Source organism: Leguminivora glycinivorella, chromosome 17 (genome assembly GCF_023078275.1).
Source record: "Leguminivora glycinivorella isolate SPB_JAAS2020 chromosome 17, LegGlyc_1.1, whole genome shotgun sequence".
Classification (NCBI taxonomy): Eukaryota; Metazoa; Arthropoda; class Insecta; order Lepidoptera; family Tortricidae; genus Leguminivora; species Leguminivora glycinivorella.
Genome location: NC_062987.1, coordinates 17,999,282 through 18,015,271, shown reverse-complemented (window position 1 = coordinate 18,015,271; position 15,990 = coordinate 17,999,282). Strand labels below are relative to the sequence as shown.

At 40.3% G+C, this 15,990-nt stretch overlaps 2 protein-coding genes across 2 annotated transcripts in view; both read left to right on the top strand.

Annotated features, from left to right (window-relative positions):
• Positions 1-9,682, top strand: part of LOC125235120 (anaphase-promoting complex subunit 1) — a 52,815-nt gene extending 43,133 nt beyond the window's left edge. The window contains 6 exon segments of the mRNA XM_048141556.1: positions 704-809; positions 1,754-1,896; positions 6,022-6,196; positions 6,714-6,853; positions 7,810-7,912; positions 9,189-9,682. Of these exon segments, the coding sequence (XP_047997513.1) occupies positions 704-809; positions 1,754-1,896; positions 6,022-6,196; positions 6,714-6,853; positions 7,810-7,912; positions 9,189-9,617 (1,096 nt within the window). The 3' untranslated portion in view covers positions 9,618-9,682.
• A 1,205-nt stretch (positions 9,683-10,887) lies between these two features.
• On the top strand, positions 10,888-15,990 carry LOC125235123 (chymotrypsin-1-like). Its single transcript, XM_048141558.1, has 5 exons — positions 10,888-11,019; positions 12,505-12,742; positions 13,143-13,377; positions 14,121-14,306; positions 15,796-15,990. Exons 1-5 carry the CDS (start codon positions 10,968-10,970, stop codon positions 15,940-15,942), a joined length of 858 nt encoding a protein of 285 aa, XP_047997515.1. The 5' UTR covers positions 10,888-10,967; the 3' UTR covers positions 15,943-15,990.

The following is a 15,990-nucleotide window of genomic DNA, read 5'->3' as shown; positions in this document are numbered from 1 at the left end:
TCACGCTTGTTTTCCCAAAAGGGGGTAGACAGCTCATGAAACTACCAAACTTTTAGTTCCACCATAAATTAAATATAACAAGATCATTACTCATCCCATGAGAGTAGTATTAAATCATCATTTAATCTAAACAGTCGTTTCCACACTCCACCTCACATAGATGGCGCCACAAAAAATGTCTTGTAGCTTTCGATTATACTTGTAGATGGCGTTGAGAGTGTCACTTTTGACATAGATTTACGGCTCGAAATTGACACTTAATGCCAATATAGTAAATAATCGGTGGCAACAAGGCATTTTTTCTCGCGGTTAAGGTTTTCTGATTTAAAAAGTTTCACTATGGGGGTACAAAATCATTTTAATATTTTTAATGTATGGGATGGTATGATCTTGTTATATTTAATTTATGGTTCCACTCAGCAATATAAGTCGATAATAGGCTAGTTTCCTACTAGTCAAATCAGCTTATTTTTAAGAACTGTCAAAACAATTTGGTAATATGGAATTACTAGGAAATACTGAGGAGTGACGTCACGGTCAATTCATTTACTTTATATCTTTCTCTTTGACATGAAATAGAAATTATGTTTTAACATAACTGTCCATATTTTTCTTCTAATTTTGTGGTGCTTTATTTCGTGCACTGCATAAAATATTTTATTTTATGTATAGGAAAGTAGCCTATTGTAATACTTTGTTACAGGTATCATCTTCAAGCATTTAGACACCTCTACGTGTTGGCTGTTGAGCCCCGACTCATTCTACCCAGAGACTTAAGCACAGGGAAACTATGCTACGCACACATACAGGTAGGACTTTTGAGGTTTTCCTGATGGCCAGGCTACAGCAATGGCTTTTTGTCATTCTTTTATTGTTTAAATCGATCCTGCGGGCCGATTTTTGAGTCTCACGCGTTCGAATTCAGAAAATTGTCACTGAAAATAATAAGCAAGTCATCGTTTTCAACCGGTATTTTAGGGACAAAGTCCCGTATGCGAGATTCAAAAATCGCCCTCCTGTTCTTAGTCAATGTTTTATGTACATACTATATTGGATTAGAAATCTATATTATTTGTGGTCATGGTTCGTTAATATTTCTTGTATGTGGGTAGCTTTTGCACATTGTAATTTTTCCTCAGTCTCCCGTTGACCACGAACGCTGTAAAGAGTTCGAAACGTCGGGATGTATTTTAAATTCATTATACGCGATTTGATCCGTTTCCATAGTTTTATTACAGATAGACATATTTGGAAACTCATCCTCCTTGTGTTATCCCGGCATTCACCACGGCTTGTGAGAGCCTGGGGTCCTCTTTGGCAACTAATCCTAAGATTTGGCGTAGACACTAGTTTTACGAAAGCGACTGCCATCTGACCGTCCAATCCAAAGGGTAACTAGGCCTTATTGGAATTGGTCCGGTCTTTTCACGATGTTTTCCTTCACCGAAAAGCCAGTCAAATATAAACTTATATAAAACCCGCGACCTCCGGATTCAAAGTCGCATGGTTACCAGCGCTTTTATATTAATGAAAAGTATTAATAAAATATCCATACTAATATTATAAATGGGAAAGTGTGTGTGTCTGTTTGTTTGTCCGTCTTTCACGGCAAAACGGAGCAACGAATTGACGTGATTTTTTAAGTGAATATAGTTGAAGGGACGGAGAGTGACATAGGCTACTTTTTTCTCTTTCTAACGCGAGCGAAGCCGCGGGCAAAAGCTAGTACTTTATATTTTATTTATGTTTTTAGGTGATCGACCTTGAAGGTGCCGTTCGCGAGATGAAAGCACCCTGTATCATCCCTGAACTAGACACACTGAGGGAGGTGAGGGTCAACGACCCCCGGTACTGGCCCATTACGTTCCAGAGAGATAGAAATTGGGACCAATTGAAGTGAGTACGGTTCATCCATACTAATATAGGTTTTTTTTGCAAAAAAATTCATTTTTGGTACAAGCTTTTATCGCCGGCTGTGGGGGTTACCATGACGTACTAAAGACGTTCAGTTTAGGTTGAGAGAAAGGGACACAGTGTGACAGAACAAGCATTTGATTCGTGGTCTTGTTCTTGTTTTTTTTTTTTCTTAAATAATACTTACGTTGTCAAGGCAACTGGAGACTTCTTTGCTCGACCCTTGGAAAGCATTCATCCAACGTTATTTCACTGGATATTTTAAGTAATTCACTGTGGTACTTGTCCGCATGTCTTATCATATTATCTCACATAAAATTCACTATTATTTGATGCAAAACAGGTTGGGAAAGTTTATTTACCAACAAGCTACGTTCACATGGACGGAATACTGACACTGACAGTTGTCAACTGAGTGGCGTTCCAATATTGCATCTTGGTTTCAAATACAGGTCAGGAAAGTTGACAATGATTAATTTTGAAGATAATTCCTGGGAAATATATTTAGAATGCAATATTTGATGTAACTTTTAGAAAGAAATTTGATATTTTACCACGGATTTGATATACAAAACTGGATTAAAACCTTTGATTAAGTAATATTTGTATATTTATATTTACCATAGTATAAAATGTTTCCTTACGTACTAGAAATCAATAAAAGATATCTCCACCTTGCTCTAGAACACGTGCAATCATGCAGGTGTTACTGTTGTGAAGCAAAAACGTACATGCTGAGATGTCTTGGACATTAATGCCTAAGGCGTACGACTTAGTAAACAAAACAGTTACGACCTTTTTCTTATAAGTGTAATTTAGCGGCTATCCATTGTTATTTGTCGCCAGTAGCTCTTTTGTCGCTCTTTTGTAGCCCTTTTGTAGCCCTATTGTAGCCCTTTTGTCGCTCTTTTGTAGCTCTTTTGTAGCCCTTTTGTAGCCCTTTTGTAGCCCTTTTGTAGCCCTTTTGTAGCCCTTTTGTAGCCCTTTTGTAGCTCTTTTGTAGCTCTTTTGTAGCCCTTTTGTAGCCCTTTTGTAGCCCTTTTGTAGCCCTTTTGTAGCTCTTTTGTAGCCCTTTTGTCGCTCTTTTGTCGCTCTTTTGTAGCCCTTTTGTCACTCTTTTGTAGCTCTTTTGTCGCTCTTTTGTAGCCAGTCGCTCTTTTGTAGCCCTTTTGTAGCCCTTTTGTCGCTCTTTTGTAGCCCTTTTGTCGCTCTTTTGTCGCTCTTTTGTAGCCCTTTTGTAGCCCTTTTGTCGCTCTTTTGTAGCTCTTTTGTAGCCCTTTTGTAGCCCTTTTGTCGCTCTTTTGTAGCTCTTTTGTAGCCCTTTTGTAGCCAGTCGCTCTTTTGTAGCCTTTTTGTCGCTCTTTTGTAGCCCTTTTGTAGCCCTTTTGTCGCTCTTTTGTAGCTCTTTTGTCGCTCATTTTTATCTATAAAAGGACCAGGGCGAACCGTCGTAGGGCATTCTTAAAATATCAACGAGACTAACAGTGTCCCTGGCTATCGTGTATTATACTGGTGAGTGAAGTTATTCTGCTATTGTTTCTCTGTTTGTATTTACTTGGAAATTATTCTAAGTGATTGTAAACTTTGAAATTGTGTCTCTGTTTGGTTGTGCGAAGACAATATCTTTGTACAGTTGAACTTAGGCTTGTAGTGGAATTGCTTTACTGTCAGTTGGGGGTTATTTTAGTGTTCTATTTATAGTGTAGTGTTACATTTTAATTAAGTGTAGAGTTATTTGTAGTTTAACGTGTATAGTGAAGTTTCTACGCTGTGATTTCCTAAGTGTCATTAAGCAATACAAAGACTGGGTCGATGTATGGCTGAGATTTGGGAAAGCATCTGTGTTTGATTTTATAGGAAGTGATTCTTGTAAAGTTAAGCCCAGATCATAGTAATTAAAGGAAATTTCACTTGTCGGTTTATTTATGTGATTTTACAAAGAGTTGTGTTAGTAAAATTGAATTTAGTTTTCTGTGGGGTTATTTTGCTATTTTACTAAGCCAGGTCATTGCTTGGGCAGACAGTTTGCCCGACTAAGCGCTTCTTACCTAACGGTGCCAAAAAGGAGCGATTAGGAGTCTTTTGTTCCAAGTCTGAGGAGGCTTGGCGTCTTTTTTATACTTACAAAAGGCGAACATTCCTCCCTGGTCTCAAGGTCCAGCTGCTAGATGGAAGTGAGGACTTTCGCGATTGAAGAAAGACATTAGGAGTAATCCTTGCTCACTGAAGTCAGCAGTAATTGAGGCTAGGTCTTGTATTATATATATTTATTTACTCGGTGCTCTGGGTCACGATGGTGCTGGTTGCTGGGGGATTTCAGTTGTGATTGATCCATACCTAAACGACAAAGTTTTGATCGCAGCTGGGTCTTCTCAAGTGACTGGTGTTAGTGTGTCCTAGAATACTGGATATATACACAGATAGGGCGGTCTACTCTCTGCTACCTAGTCTGCGGACGCAGAGGGGGGGATCTGACCGACACAAGCCTATAGGTTGCCTATCTCAGCTTCGCTGGCTGAACTGTACAGCTTATGGTAGGGATACACTTGTGCATATTCTGAACACAAGATCTATGGTAAGTGAAGGTCGGTGTTTCAGATATGCTAGAGTAGGGAAATAGATAGGATTAGGGTAACGTCACACACTATTTCTATGAAATTAGGGTTGTTTTATGATTGGTCTTGAAGTATAATTGATAGGCGTGTATTTCTATGGATTAAATGGACTTTAAATGTGGTGTTTACTATCTTAAAATATGTGGTGAACTGGTAATTCATTAAATCTCTTAATACTTAATTTATCTGAGTGTAATTAATAATTGTGGTAGCAATTTCTGATCTCTCGGTGTAGCTGCGGAACGCTAAGTGTTGCTAACTGGTTATTCAAGGTAAATTCTATCAAATTGGCTAGGGAAACAAACTGTCTTTGGAATAAAAGGATTGTTTGTTATAGGGTCCAGTGGCATGCGAGCGCCGTCCACTGATGGAAAGTCAAAAGCTTAAAAAAAGTTAGTAGACTTACTTAGTTCTCATAAAAGTTAGCGACTACTCGGTGTTTCGTTGAAACATTAGAAAGATCGAGAAGTTATGGTCTATTAGCAGTATTGGGGATAAGGGGGGTTTAGCTAGGGAAAAAGAAACAAAACAAAAAGGGGTTAGTTCGTAGATAGATAGCCCTTCAGGCTTATTTGCTTAGGATCCTGATAAAGTGGTTTGATCAGGTCAGGGGTCCCATACCGTATCGCAAGCCCTTGCCCAAGCCGGGACCACTAATAAGGCGTAGCGGATGATTACAAAAATATTTTAAATATTCATATCACAAGTGCTGCAATAAACTAGTTCAAAACCAAAATATTTACATTACATCATTATTCTTATTATAACTTCCTATTTCTGTAATGTTTTTAATTATATTATGCTCTAACAACAGGTTATTTATATTTATAAATTAAAAAATAACTAGAGTTCAAAATATAGTCGTTACTCATTAAAGGATCTGGGTTATCGCGGATCACATCGAAGGGTTCTACATACTCGCACTAGACGATGATGAAGGCCAAATTTACGGGGTATAATTAAAGGGAGGTTAACCATACTGATGGTTAGTCAAGTAAGTAAGTAAATAAGTAAGGTGAGCGGAGGTTATGCTACAGCATCTAACGGGGTGTTATAAGTTTGACGTGTCTTTCTGTCTGTCTGTTTGTCTGATGCTGATTTTGCAGCTGGCACGCAATTCCGATACAAGTTGCTGCTGATCAAAACTGGCTTTAAGAGGAGTGTAGTAGATTTTATATTAGATATTAAAAGGTTTATAAACATAGGAACTTAATCATATTTGCAAGAGCAACAGAAAAGGCTACGACTGTTTTAACCACCGACGCAAAAACGACGGGGTGTTATCAGTTTGACGTGTCTGTCTGTCTCTCTGTGTGTGTGTCTGTCTGTGGCATCGTAGCTCCCGAACGGATGAACCGATTTAGATTTAGTTTTTTTTTGTCTGAAAGCTGAGTTAGTCGGGAGTGTTCTTAGCCATGTTTCATGAAAATCGGTCCACTATGTCGCGGTCGGGGTTTTTTTTTTTAAATATTGAATTTTCTTGTCTTTCCAGAACATTCCTAGAATACACGTGGTGCATCGATATAAAGCAGCGGGCGGGCTGTCTGTCGTACCTGGACGATCCCCACGGGTTCCTCTCCATCCTGGCACAGACCCTCACCCTCGACAATACCAACATATGGTCTGTGACTCCAGAGAACATTGAGCTCTTCACTAATGATGATAAGGTAACTAACTATTTTTAAATGTATAGGTTTTACGTTAAAAAATACCCAGGACTCAAACAGAACAGAAGAAGTGTCTAAATGCGGCTGAGCTCCGCGTGTGGTCGAAGGCCCGAAGCGTTCAAATGTCAGCGCTCAAACACAAACAAGTGTCTAAAGGCGGAGGCCGAGCTCCGCTTAGGGCCAAAGGCCAGAAGCGTTCAGATTATCAGTACTTAAACACAGAACAAGTGCCAAAGTAGACCCTACTAGTATTTTGTTTCTAACGTGGAGTATAGTTAAGAGATATCACCGGAGTATTGGGGTCGGCAACGCGCATGTGACACCTCAGGCATTGCAATAAAATATACCTATAACAATCATCAATGCTCAAATATAATCCATTGATCTATAACCAGGATCATCTTGGGCATGCTAAAACAATAGTTTTGACAATTTTTTCCACTTGATATGTTTTAAAATGTGTAGCTGAGCTACCCCAAAAACCATTGATCCAAACGTATCTAACCGTTGTCTGCAGGTCCGTAACTTCGTAAAACACTACCTGTCGAAAGACAGTACATCTTCGATATGCGCAGATTGTCTGCTCATACAGAAGAAACGGAAAGGATTGAAGAACGAAAGCTTTTTGCCTAAGCAGTGCATCTGTAGGACTTACAGGTATGATCAGTTGACTCAGACTGCGAGTAAACACAAGCGCGGATCCAGCTTCGTGCCCAGGGGTGGGGGGGTCACGTGGTAAAGGCCCAGGCCCCAGGGGGGGGGGTCACGTGGTCTTACCCCCTGGACCCCCCCCCCTGGATCCGCGCATGAGTAATTCTTTACCCTTTCTTCGCCACGTGTGTCAGTAACTCTTCTTTCTTAGGAGATAATGAAAACGAGAAATTCTGACGACCTGTCTGGCCTAGTCGGTGGTGATTCTGCCTGCTACGCCGCGGTCCCGGGTTCGAATCCCGGTAAAGACATTTATTTGTGTGATGAGCACAGATATTTGTGCCTGTTTTGGATATTTTCTATGTATGGTCTAATATACGTATTTGTATATTTTATCAAATCATAACGGATTGGTACCCTAGAGGTTGTACTAGGGGCCAGAAAAAACCCCGAATGAGATGGGAGGACGAACTGAAGCTTACAGTGGGCTCGAAGTGGAGAAGAGTGGCCCAGGATAGGCATCAATGGAAAGAGCTAGAGGAGGCCTTTGCCTAGCGGCACACTGAACTAAGAGACATTCTCTAATTCAGAAAAACGGGGCTTAATAGATAGATAGATAGATAGATAGAGATATTTTATGTATCGTTGTCTGAGCCACAACACAAGCCTTCTTGAGCTTACCGTGGGACTCGGTCAATCTTTGTAAGAATGTCCCATAATATTTATTTATTTATTGTATATTAATTGCATAAAAAGTAAGTGAGTTGACCGTGACGTCACTCAACTCGAATTAATATTAATTCCATATTAGCAAATCGTTCAAATTTGTTTTGACAGTTCTTAAAAAGAATTTTTTGACTCAAAGGAAAGTAGTCTTATTTGACCTCAAAGTGATTCAACTGTTATTTATGACGATCGTTCTCAATCTATCAAATATTTATGTAATTTGAATTTTGTTATAGCCGTGAGGAGCGCGAATATGTCCAGAGTCTCAGCATGGTGACGTATGAGTGTGTTGTCAAAGACATACTCTGCGCGCTGCCCATATGGACCACGTTCTTGAAGGTAAGCCGCTTTTTTATCATAAAAAGAAAACAAATGGTTTAAAATTATTTAGTTTCACTTTTTTTTTATTTAAGTTCAAAATCTTCACATATGGGCAGAGTTTCTTGTATCTTAACTGCTTAGCCAGAAATGACTTGTTTACAGCTAGAGTTCGGATTTGTCTATTTAAGTATTACAATTAGCACTACAGAATTTATTAAAAAAAAAAAAAAAAATGGCAAAGCATTTAAGATTTGGCAAATAATGTTGTATAATTATTTGTAAGTGTTTTGGTTGAGCACTGTAAACTTGCATGTGATTTATAAATAAATAATAAATAATAATAAAGCATTAACAATGACGAATTAACCGGGAGTACCTACTTACCTACAGTCATTTAAAAAGGTTTTCTAAGGCATAAAGAACATAACTACAACTTCGGCCTTGTCGTCACTTTCCATCAGGTGCGACAATAAATAAATAAATTAAAAAAAAACGTACGAATATAGGCGACTGACGTATTTACAACAACATATTAACAATTTTATTAAAGTTGATCCGCGAAAATGACATCCGTCGTAGCCGTAAAATTATTTGTATGGTAATTTACGCACAAAATCCGAAGAATGACGGAAAGAAATCGAATGACGGAGATCGGATCTAGTGCGTAAATTGCCGTATAAATAGTTCTACACCTACAACGAATCTTATTTTCGCGGATTCGGCTCTTGTATAGATGGAGACGGCTCTTGTATGAAATTGTTTATCTGATAAAATTTACTATTTTTAGCCCCCGACGCAAAAACGACAGGGTGTTATAAGTTTGTTACGTGTCTGTCTGTGTGTGTGTCTGTCTGTCTGTCTGTTTGTCTGTCTGTCTGTGGCATCGTAGCTCCCGAACGGGTGAACCGATTTATATTTAGTTTTTTTTGTCTGAAAGCTGAGTTAATCGGGAGTGTTCTTAGCCATGTTTCATGAAAATCGGTCTACTATGTCGCGGTCGGGAGTTTTTTCAAAATTTTAATTTTGTGGTTAGGTTATCAATTATAAAATGAATAAGTAGTAATCTTACACTGTTTATAAATTATAGTTTTTAATTGCTGTCAGTTAATTCTTTATATGTCAGGCTGCGTAGGCAAGATGCCAATCGTTCAGACTTCGTAGCGTATCTTATCTTTCGCCGTCGCACTAAAACGGAAGGCTAATTACACCACGGAGCGTAACGAATGGCATTTTCACACTGTTAAAACAAAACATTTCATATTATAAAATTAATAAACCATTTATTTCCTTCCAGATAATAAAAACAATGAAAACGGACCCCTCTACCTACCACATCTGGCAAGTCAAGCTTCTCCTCTCTCAAATAGAAGCCCACAACAAGCGCGCGCTCAACGACATGAAAATCGACGGACAAGAACATAACGAACCTCTCATGTCTAGCGAATTCACATTAGCTATCAAGCAAAAAGTCGCACACATATTCGATAGCTGGGAACACAAAATAACACCCTACTTAAAGAAGTATCTAGGATTACCTAGTACTAGAAAGATATCTACCACAGATGACGATATAAAGAAGATTTTATGCGCGTTCCTGATATTCCATGATTTGCCGCGGAATGTGTTGAAGGGCGTGGATTGTGAGCTGGAAGGGGTTTTAGCGTTGGAAGGGTTGAATCTGAGTGTTGAAGCCGTTTATAAGGTTGAGTCGTTGTTGAGGTGATAAATGTGAAATATAACTCGAAAATATACGTTACTGTTTTTTTTTTTAATGTATTTACCACAATTTTAAAACTGAACGAAACATCACTTTAGCTAATATTGTCTTCGGTTACCGCGATAGTTACTCATGAAAAAAAAAACTATGGAAACGGATTAAATCGCGTATAATGAATTTACAATTCATCCCGACGTTTCGAACTCTTTACAGCGTTCGTGGTCAACGGGTGACTGAGGAAAAAGTATAATGTGCAAAAGCTACCCACATACAAGAAATATTAACGAACCATGACCATAAATAATATAGATTTCTAAGGCAGGTTCACACACTAAAAAGTAGAGTGTTCGAAACGTCGGGATGAATTGTAAATTCATTATACGCGATTTAATCCGTTTCCATAGTTTTATTTCATCACTTTAGCTGTCAAAAAAAAGTCGCACACATATTCGTTAGGTTGGGATTGGGATAGTTAAAAATGTACTAAGATTACGCTTACATTTGGCTAACCATTGCTCAGCAGATAACAACGCGATGTCGTTTCTGATCGGCTGTCAGCAATCGCAGCATCCATCTCGCGGAAAGCTTTTAAAAACTCAAAACTTAAAAAATGGCCCAGAGCCTTAATTAAATATGTAGTACTGAGAAATGCGCCATTTACGAAATATATCGTTTCTGAACTGCCGGCCTAGCCGAATGACAATCGTTGATGCTAGACGCCCATCGAAACGCAGTCTAGCTCTCTCGCGCCAATACGGAAGAGCGATAGAGATAGCTAGCTTCGATAAAGATAGTATCGTTAACGTTTGTGCTTTTGCCTACGTACCTTGAACATTTCGGACTTTAACTGCAATTAGTTTGATTTGAATTAGGTAGATAACTTTACCAAACCAAAATATTCGTCGTCACCTTCTAAGCTGTCATCGTCACCAAAATATATAATTAACTAGCTTTTGCCCGCGGCTTCGCTCGCGTTAGAAAGAGACAAAAAGTAGCCCATGTCACTCTCCATCCCATCTACTATCTTCACTTATAAAAATCACGTCAATTCGTCGCTCCGTTTTGCCGTGAAAGACGGACAAACAAACAGACACACACACACACTTTCCCATTTATAATATTAGGTAGTATGGACTAGATTAGGCTAATTATGTATTTTAGGCCAAATCACTACAGTTTAATCATTTTCCGGACTTTCCATTCAGAAAAGTATTCTATAAAAAATAATAAAGTCATGTCATTGATTACGAATCTGATCAGATATTTGGATTATCAGATATAATTAGATATCGAAAGTTATAAAATGATGGATACAGGTTACGCAAAAACAGATGCGGGTGAAATTCGGAAGGCACAATGGCGTACAAAATCGGAGTTTTGCTGATATCTCTCTTCGTTGGGAGTTTAGGTAAGTGCCTATTCTTATTTTTTCTAATACTTTATCCATATGTATTTATTTATATATACCAGTACCGGGGTCTCCACACTTGTTTGCTTTAGGGCCAAATGCCACTGGCCACAGATGGTAAATCGTTGATGTTAATTCGAAAAAGCAGTTGCCCTAGACTAGATCCCTGACTGACAAGGTTTTAAGGTAGGAAGACATTACGCTTTAGGCACTGGTCCCATCGCGAGCTAGTAGCTATGAGCTATCGGCTACAAAAACGAACAAAAGAGCACTCCCGTGCAAATAAAAGAGACACGGTGATTTTGATAGCTCACCGCTGGGCGAGTAACTATAAACATCGCCGTGTCTCTTTTATTTACACGGTAGTGATTATCTTTTGTTCGTTTTTATAGCCGATAGCTCATAGCTTACTAGCTCGCGGTGGGACCAGTGCCTTACTAGAACAATTGGCTGGTGAGACCTACGTTTTTTGACAAGCTTTGCTTGATATGATCAAGGGCCCATTTAGACGGTACGAGAACTCGCATACGAGTTTTATTACATTGCGGTATTTGACGGCTGTGCAAAATTGTATGTACCCTCAACAGCCCGCAATGTAACTAAAATCGCATGCGAGTTCGCACGCCGTCTAAATCAGTTCTGATTATGTTATAAGCACGACACACGAGCTAAATAAAGAAAAATAGGCAAGTGCAATGGTATCTCGGTACTTAGCGAGATTCGCAATTACAATCCCGATATTTGCGTATACGACGATACTTTTCTACCTATAAAAAATTTCAACTTTATCAGAAACCGGGCAGTGAAATCCAGAGCAAGATTTGACCCGTGAAATCTTATGGATCTGTAAAAACAAAGTCATAAAATTCCAAAATAACAGTGTTTATTTATTTATAAGTCACGTATCGCTAATTAGGTAAGAGTGATTTTTGTTAAGCCGTTGTGCAATCAATCGGTAGATAACACTGTTGAATTGGTGATGAATTAGCTACGATAAAAACGCTTAAATGATTAGTCTAACATTGATAACCTTCGAAATATTTCATTATCGATAATAGGTGACAATTGTAATAATATTTACCAACAAATGATGCAGGTAGAGAATTACTGTCAAAGTGAAATTTGTAGGTAGTCACAGTGAATTTACTGCCAAATCTGAATCTCTCGATAGAGGACTAAAACTTTTAGGACATCACCATAAGTTTTGACTATTTGAATATGCTTTACCTGATTGTCCAATATGAGAAGGTATAATTAGTGTTGGCCTCTAACCGACTATCAGACAAAGGTGTGGCGCCATTTAATAAGCATATATTTTTAGATTTCTGAGTTTTTTTTTCTTCAACCTCATTTATCTTCAACGGAGTTATAAGTACATATACCTATATCTTTTTTAATCCGCAATAAGTCCTTAGCCTGAACCTTAACGCAATTCCATTTCAAGAAATCTTTCTTTTATGAAATCCTTTCATTTTCTTTCTCCAGCACTCCCTCAACCGCAAATACCAAAGGACATGTCCGTCTTCTTCGACCACACGGACACAAATGCCCGTATCGTGGGAGGCTCGCAAGCTGCAGAAGGCAGTGTACCCTACATGGTCGCCATGTCCCAGGGTCTACTAGTCAGGTCTTTTATGTGCGGGGGCTCTGTTGTTGGCCCGAGGCTGGTGCTGACGGCCGCGCATTGCATTGAATCTGCCTATTCCCTTGGAAGACTATCTACGTAAGTGTATTATTCGTAGGCGTTAACCCTCCCCGGGCTGGTTTCGAGACCTTTCTATTTGATTGGCTTCAAGTACAGTCACCGGCATAAATAAGTGATGATTTCTGTACTGTCGCTTTTAATCGTTTGACAATTTCGTTCATTCCAAACACGAAGTTAAAGTAACAAGGTACAAAAAAAATTACTTACTTACGCCGGTGACTGTACCAGATGTACCAGATATTCATCACAGGCATCAGGAAGAGTAAAATATGCAGTTAGAACAGAATGCACTGTCTTGGTCTGTGCTCATAATAACGGTCGTGGACTTGGCTTACTGCTTACCAAAAGAAAATGTGAATGTTTTTGTGAAAAGAATAATCTAAAGACGAGATAAAAAAGAGAACTTTCATCTTTCCAGGTCTCTCCGCGTGACCGTGGGCACCAACCGCTGGAACCTCGGCGGGCAAACTTATTCCCTGGATCGCAACGTCACCCACCAGCACTATGTGGAAGAACTCATCAAGAACGATATCGGACTGCTCATCACCACGACAGACATCGTCTACTCGAGCACCGTAAGGCCTGTGGCGCTCTCGTTCGAACAAGTTGGCCCTGGAGTGCCTTCGAGGGTGGCTGGATGGGGCAGGGTCAGGGTAAGTTTACTACAGACTAGTATTTTATCGAAATGACAACGCAGAGATGTAGCCCCAAGTGTCCCAACTCACCAACACAATGTGGAGAAGATTAGAAAGAACGACATCGGTGACAGGTCTACTGATCACTGGATCATTTGAGCAGGTCGGCACTGGTAATCCTGGTATGGCATCGAAGGTCGCAGGATTAGGGCAGGATTACCTAACCCATGAACGTTTGTCGACTGTTCATTTAACCACGACGAGCAGACGCAATCGAGCTTTTCTAGATTCACAAGAGGCTCAAGAGGTCATGCAGGCCGCCGACGGAGCGACAACTGTGTATCGTGAGCATCGGCAGTAGGTACTGGATCTAGAGACGTTTTCGAAGGGGGGCAAAAAGTAAATAATGTCAAATGTGCCGCCCTTAACGAAGTTCGAATTTGGCACCCTTCTTAGACTTGGCGCCCGGAGCAAGAACCCCGGCTCGCTCCCACCTAGATCCGGGCCTGAGCGTCGGATTACAGGTGGAATCATATTTACCAACACGACTATTCCAGCAAACAGCCATTTTGTGGGTATATCGGAATATGAGTACTTAACCTCGATAGCTGAAAGCATCTTCTTCATCGATCGACACTGTTAGATGTGACTTGCTTAACATGATTTTCAGCGGTAGGATTTACCGACGGAGCCTTACCGACTATTTTTATAGGGAGACAAGTTTTTTTTTCTAACAAAATATCATCCTCCATTTTCCACAGACAGGAGGAGCTATCTCCACCTTACTGCTGGAGCTGTTGACTGAAACTATCGATGACCAGCTCTGTGTGGAAGCGACAAAGCTGGCAGCCATAGAGTGGAAGGAACTGTACAACATGGACGCTCCTGAAGTGGATCCAGCCCTTGAAATCTGCACCTTCCACTCCCACGGTCATGGAACTTGCAATGTAAGTTTCTAATTCCTTTGTTCTCTTAGCTTTCCTTTGGATCTTCTTCTTCCTCGGTTCCTCATGGCCGAGGGTCGCGACTCGCGACCATATAAGCTCGTTATTTTGTGCACCAATGTTAATAATAGGCGCCTGTGATAATCCCTAACAGGCCTTCTTAACGCTGTCCACCCAGCGGGTTGGTGGATGGCTACTCTCCCGTCCTCCATCCACTATGCCAACATAATACGTTTTCCTTTGGATACACAATATCAATTTGCACCTTCAATTTGTACAGACATTGAAATGGACAGATTTTGAAAGGAAATATTTTTCTTCCTATTTATGATTTCCTGGCTCCCAGCCTAATATACTGTTGATGATCCTGTATTGGGCCTAAGAACGGTAAGAGCGTGCGACTTTCAATCCGGAGGTCGCTGGTTTGAATCCTAGCTCGTACTAATGAGTTTTTCGGAACTTATGTGCGAAATGTCATTTGATATTTGCCAGTCGCTTTTCGGTAAAGATAAACATCGTGAGGAAACCGGACTAATTCCAATAAGGCCTAGTTACCCTTTGGGTTGGAAGGTCAGATGGCAATCGCTTTCGTAAGTAGTGCCTACGCGAAATCTTGGGATTAGTTGTCACAGCGGACCCCAGACTCCCATGAGCCGTGGGCACAGTATAAGGACGACCCAGTAGTAAATCTCCCGCGATCGGTGTTTGGGTCTTTCGCACGCGCCGCGCGCGACCTTGGCAGCGCCACGCAGCGCGGCGCGTACTGGCGCGACCGCGATCGTTCGTTCCCACATGTACAGTCAACCAATTGGAACCCTACCCTAGGCCACTCTACAACCATGTCAAAATGACAAGCAGTAAGAGATTTCTTACAATCTGATGCACTCTGATGTATAACGTCACTATGACATAGTTCTACAGTAGCCTAGGGTTCCAATTGGTTGACTGTACTCTCTGCACTTCGCTCGCGCAGAGCGCTACTCAAGGACAAACCGCGCGGCGCAAAATTTGTTAGAAGAATTATTACTGGCTTTAAACTGTGATAGTACATTACATCAGAGGACGGGAAAATGAGGATTTCCGGCCAAGTGGGTATATACGGCCGAGCGAGCGTGCGAGCGAGGCCGGATAGGGATACGAGGCCGGGAATCCGTTTTCACGCCGAAGCATGTATAGTGCTTTTCTCAAACATACAATGAAATAAATAAAAAATGCTCTAAAGGACAATATTTTATAAAAAAAAGTTACTTTGCAGGCCTAGGCCTAAAAAATAATATGAAATCCCTTTACAGTCCTCTCGAGTTGTTGCGCCCAAAAAGCGATACCTCCCAGCCCATTTTAAGGAACGTACAGACAATATTTCATTGCATGTTTGAGAAAAGGTATTTATTTGTGTAATAAGCATAGCTACCTACGAGTATTTGTTCCTTTGATTTTAAGATTGTCTTTTCTAACAATTATATTGTCTAATTATGTATTTTTTTTATTTTAGGGTGACTCCGGCAGCGCCCTAGTCCGCACAGACACCCAACAGCAGATTGGCGTCGTGTCTTGGGGCTTCCCTTGCGCCGCCGGCGCTCCAGACATGTTTGTTCGAGTCAGCGCCTATAGAGACTGGCTACTGTCCAACGGCGTTTAAACACAAGAAACTATATGATCGTAAGGTTAATAAATTCATTTATAATTA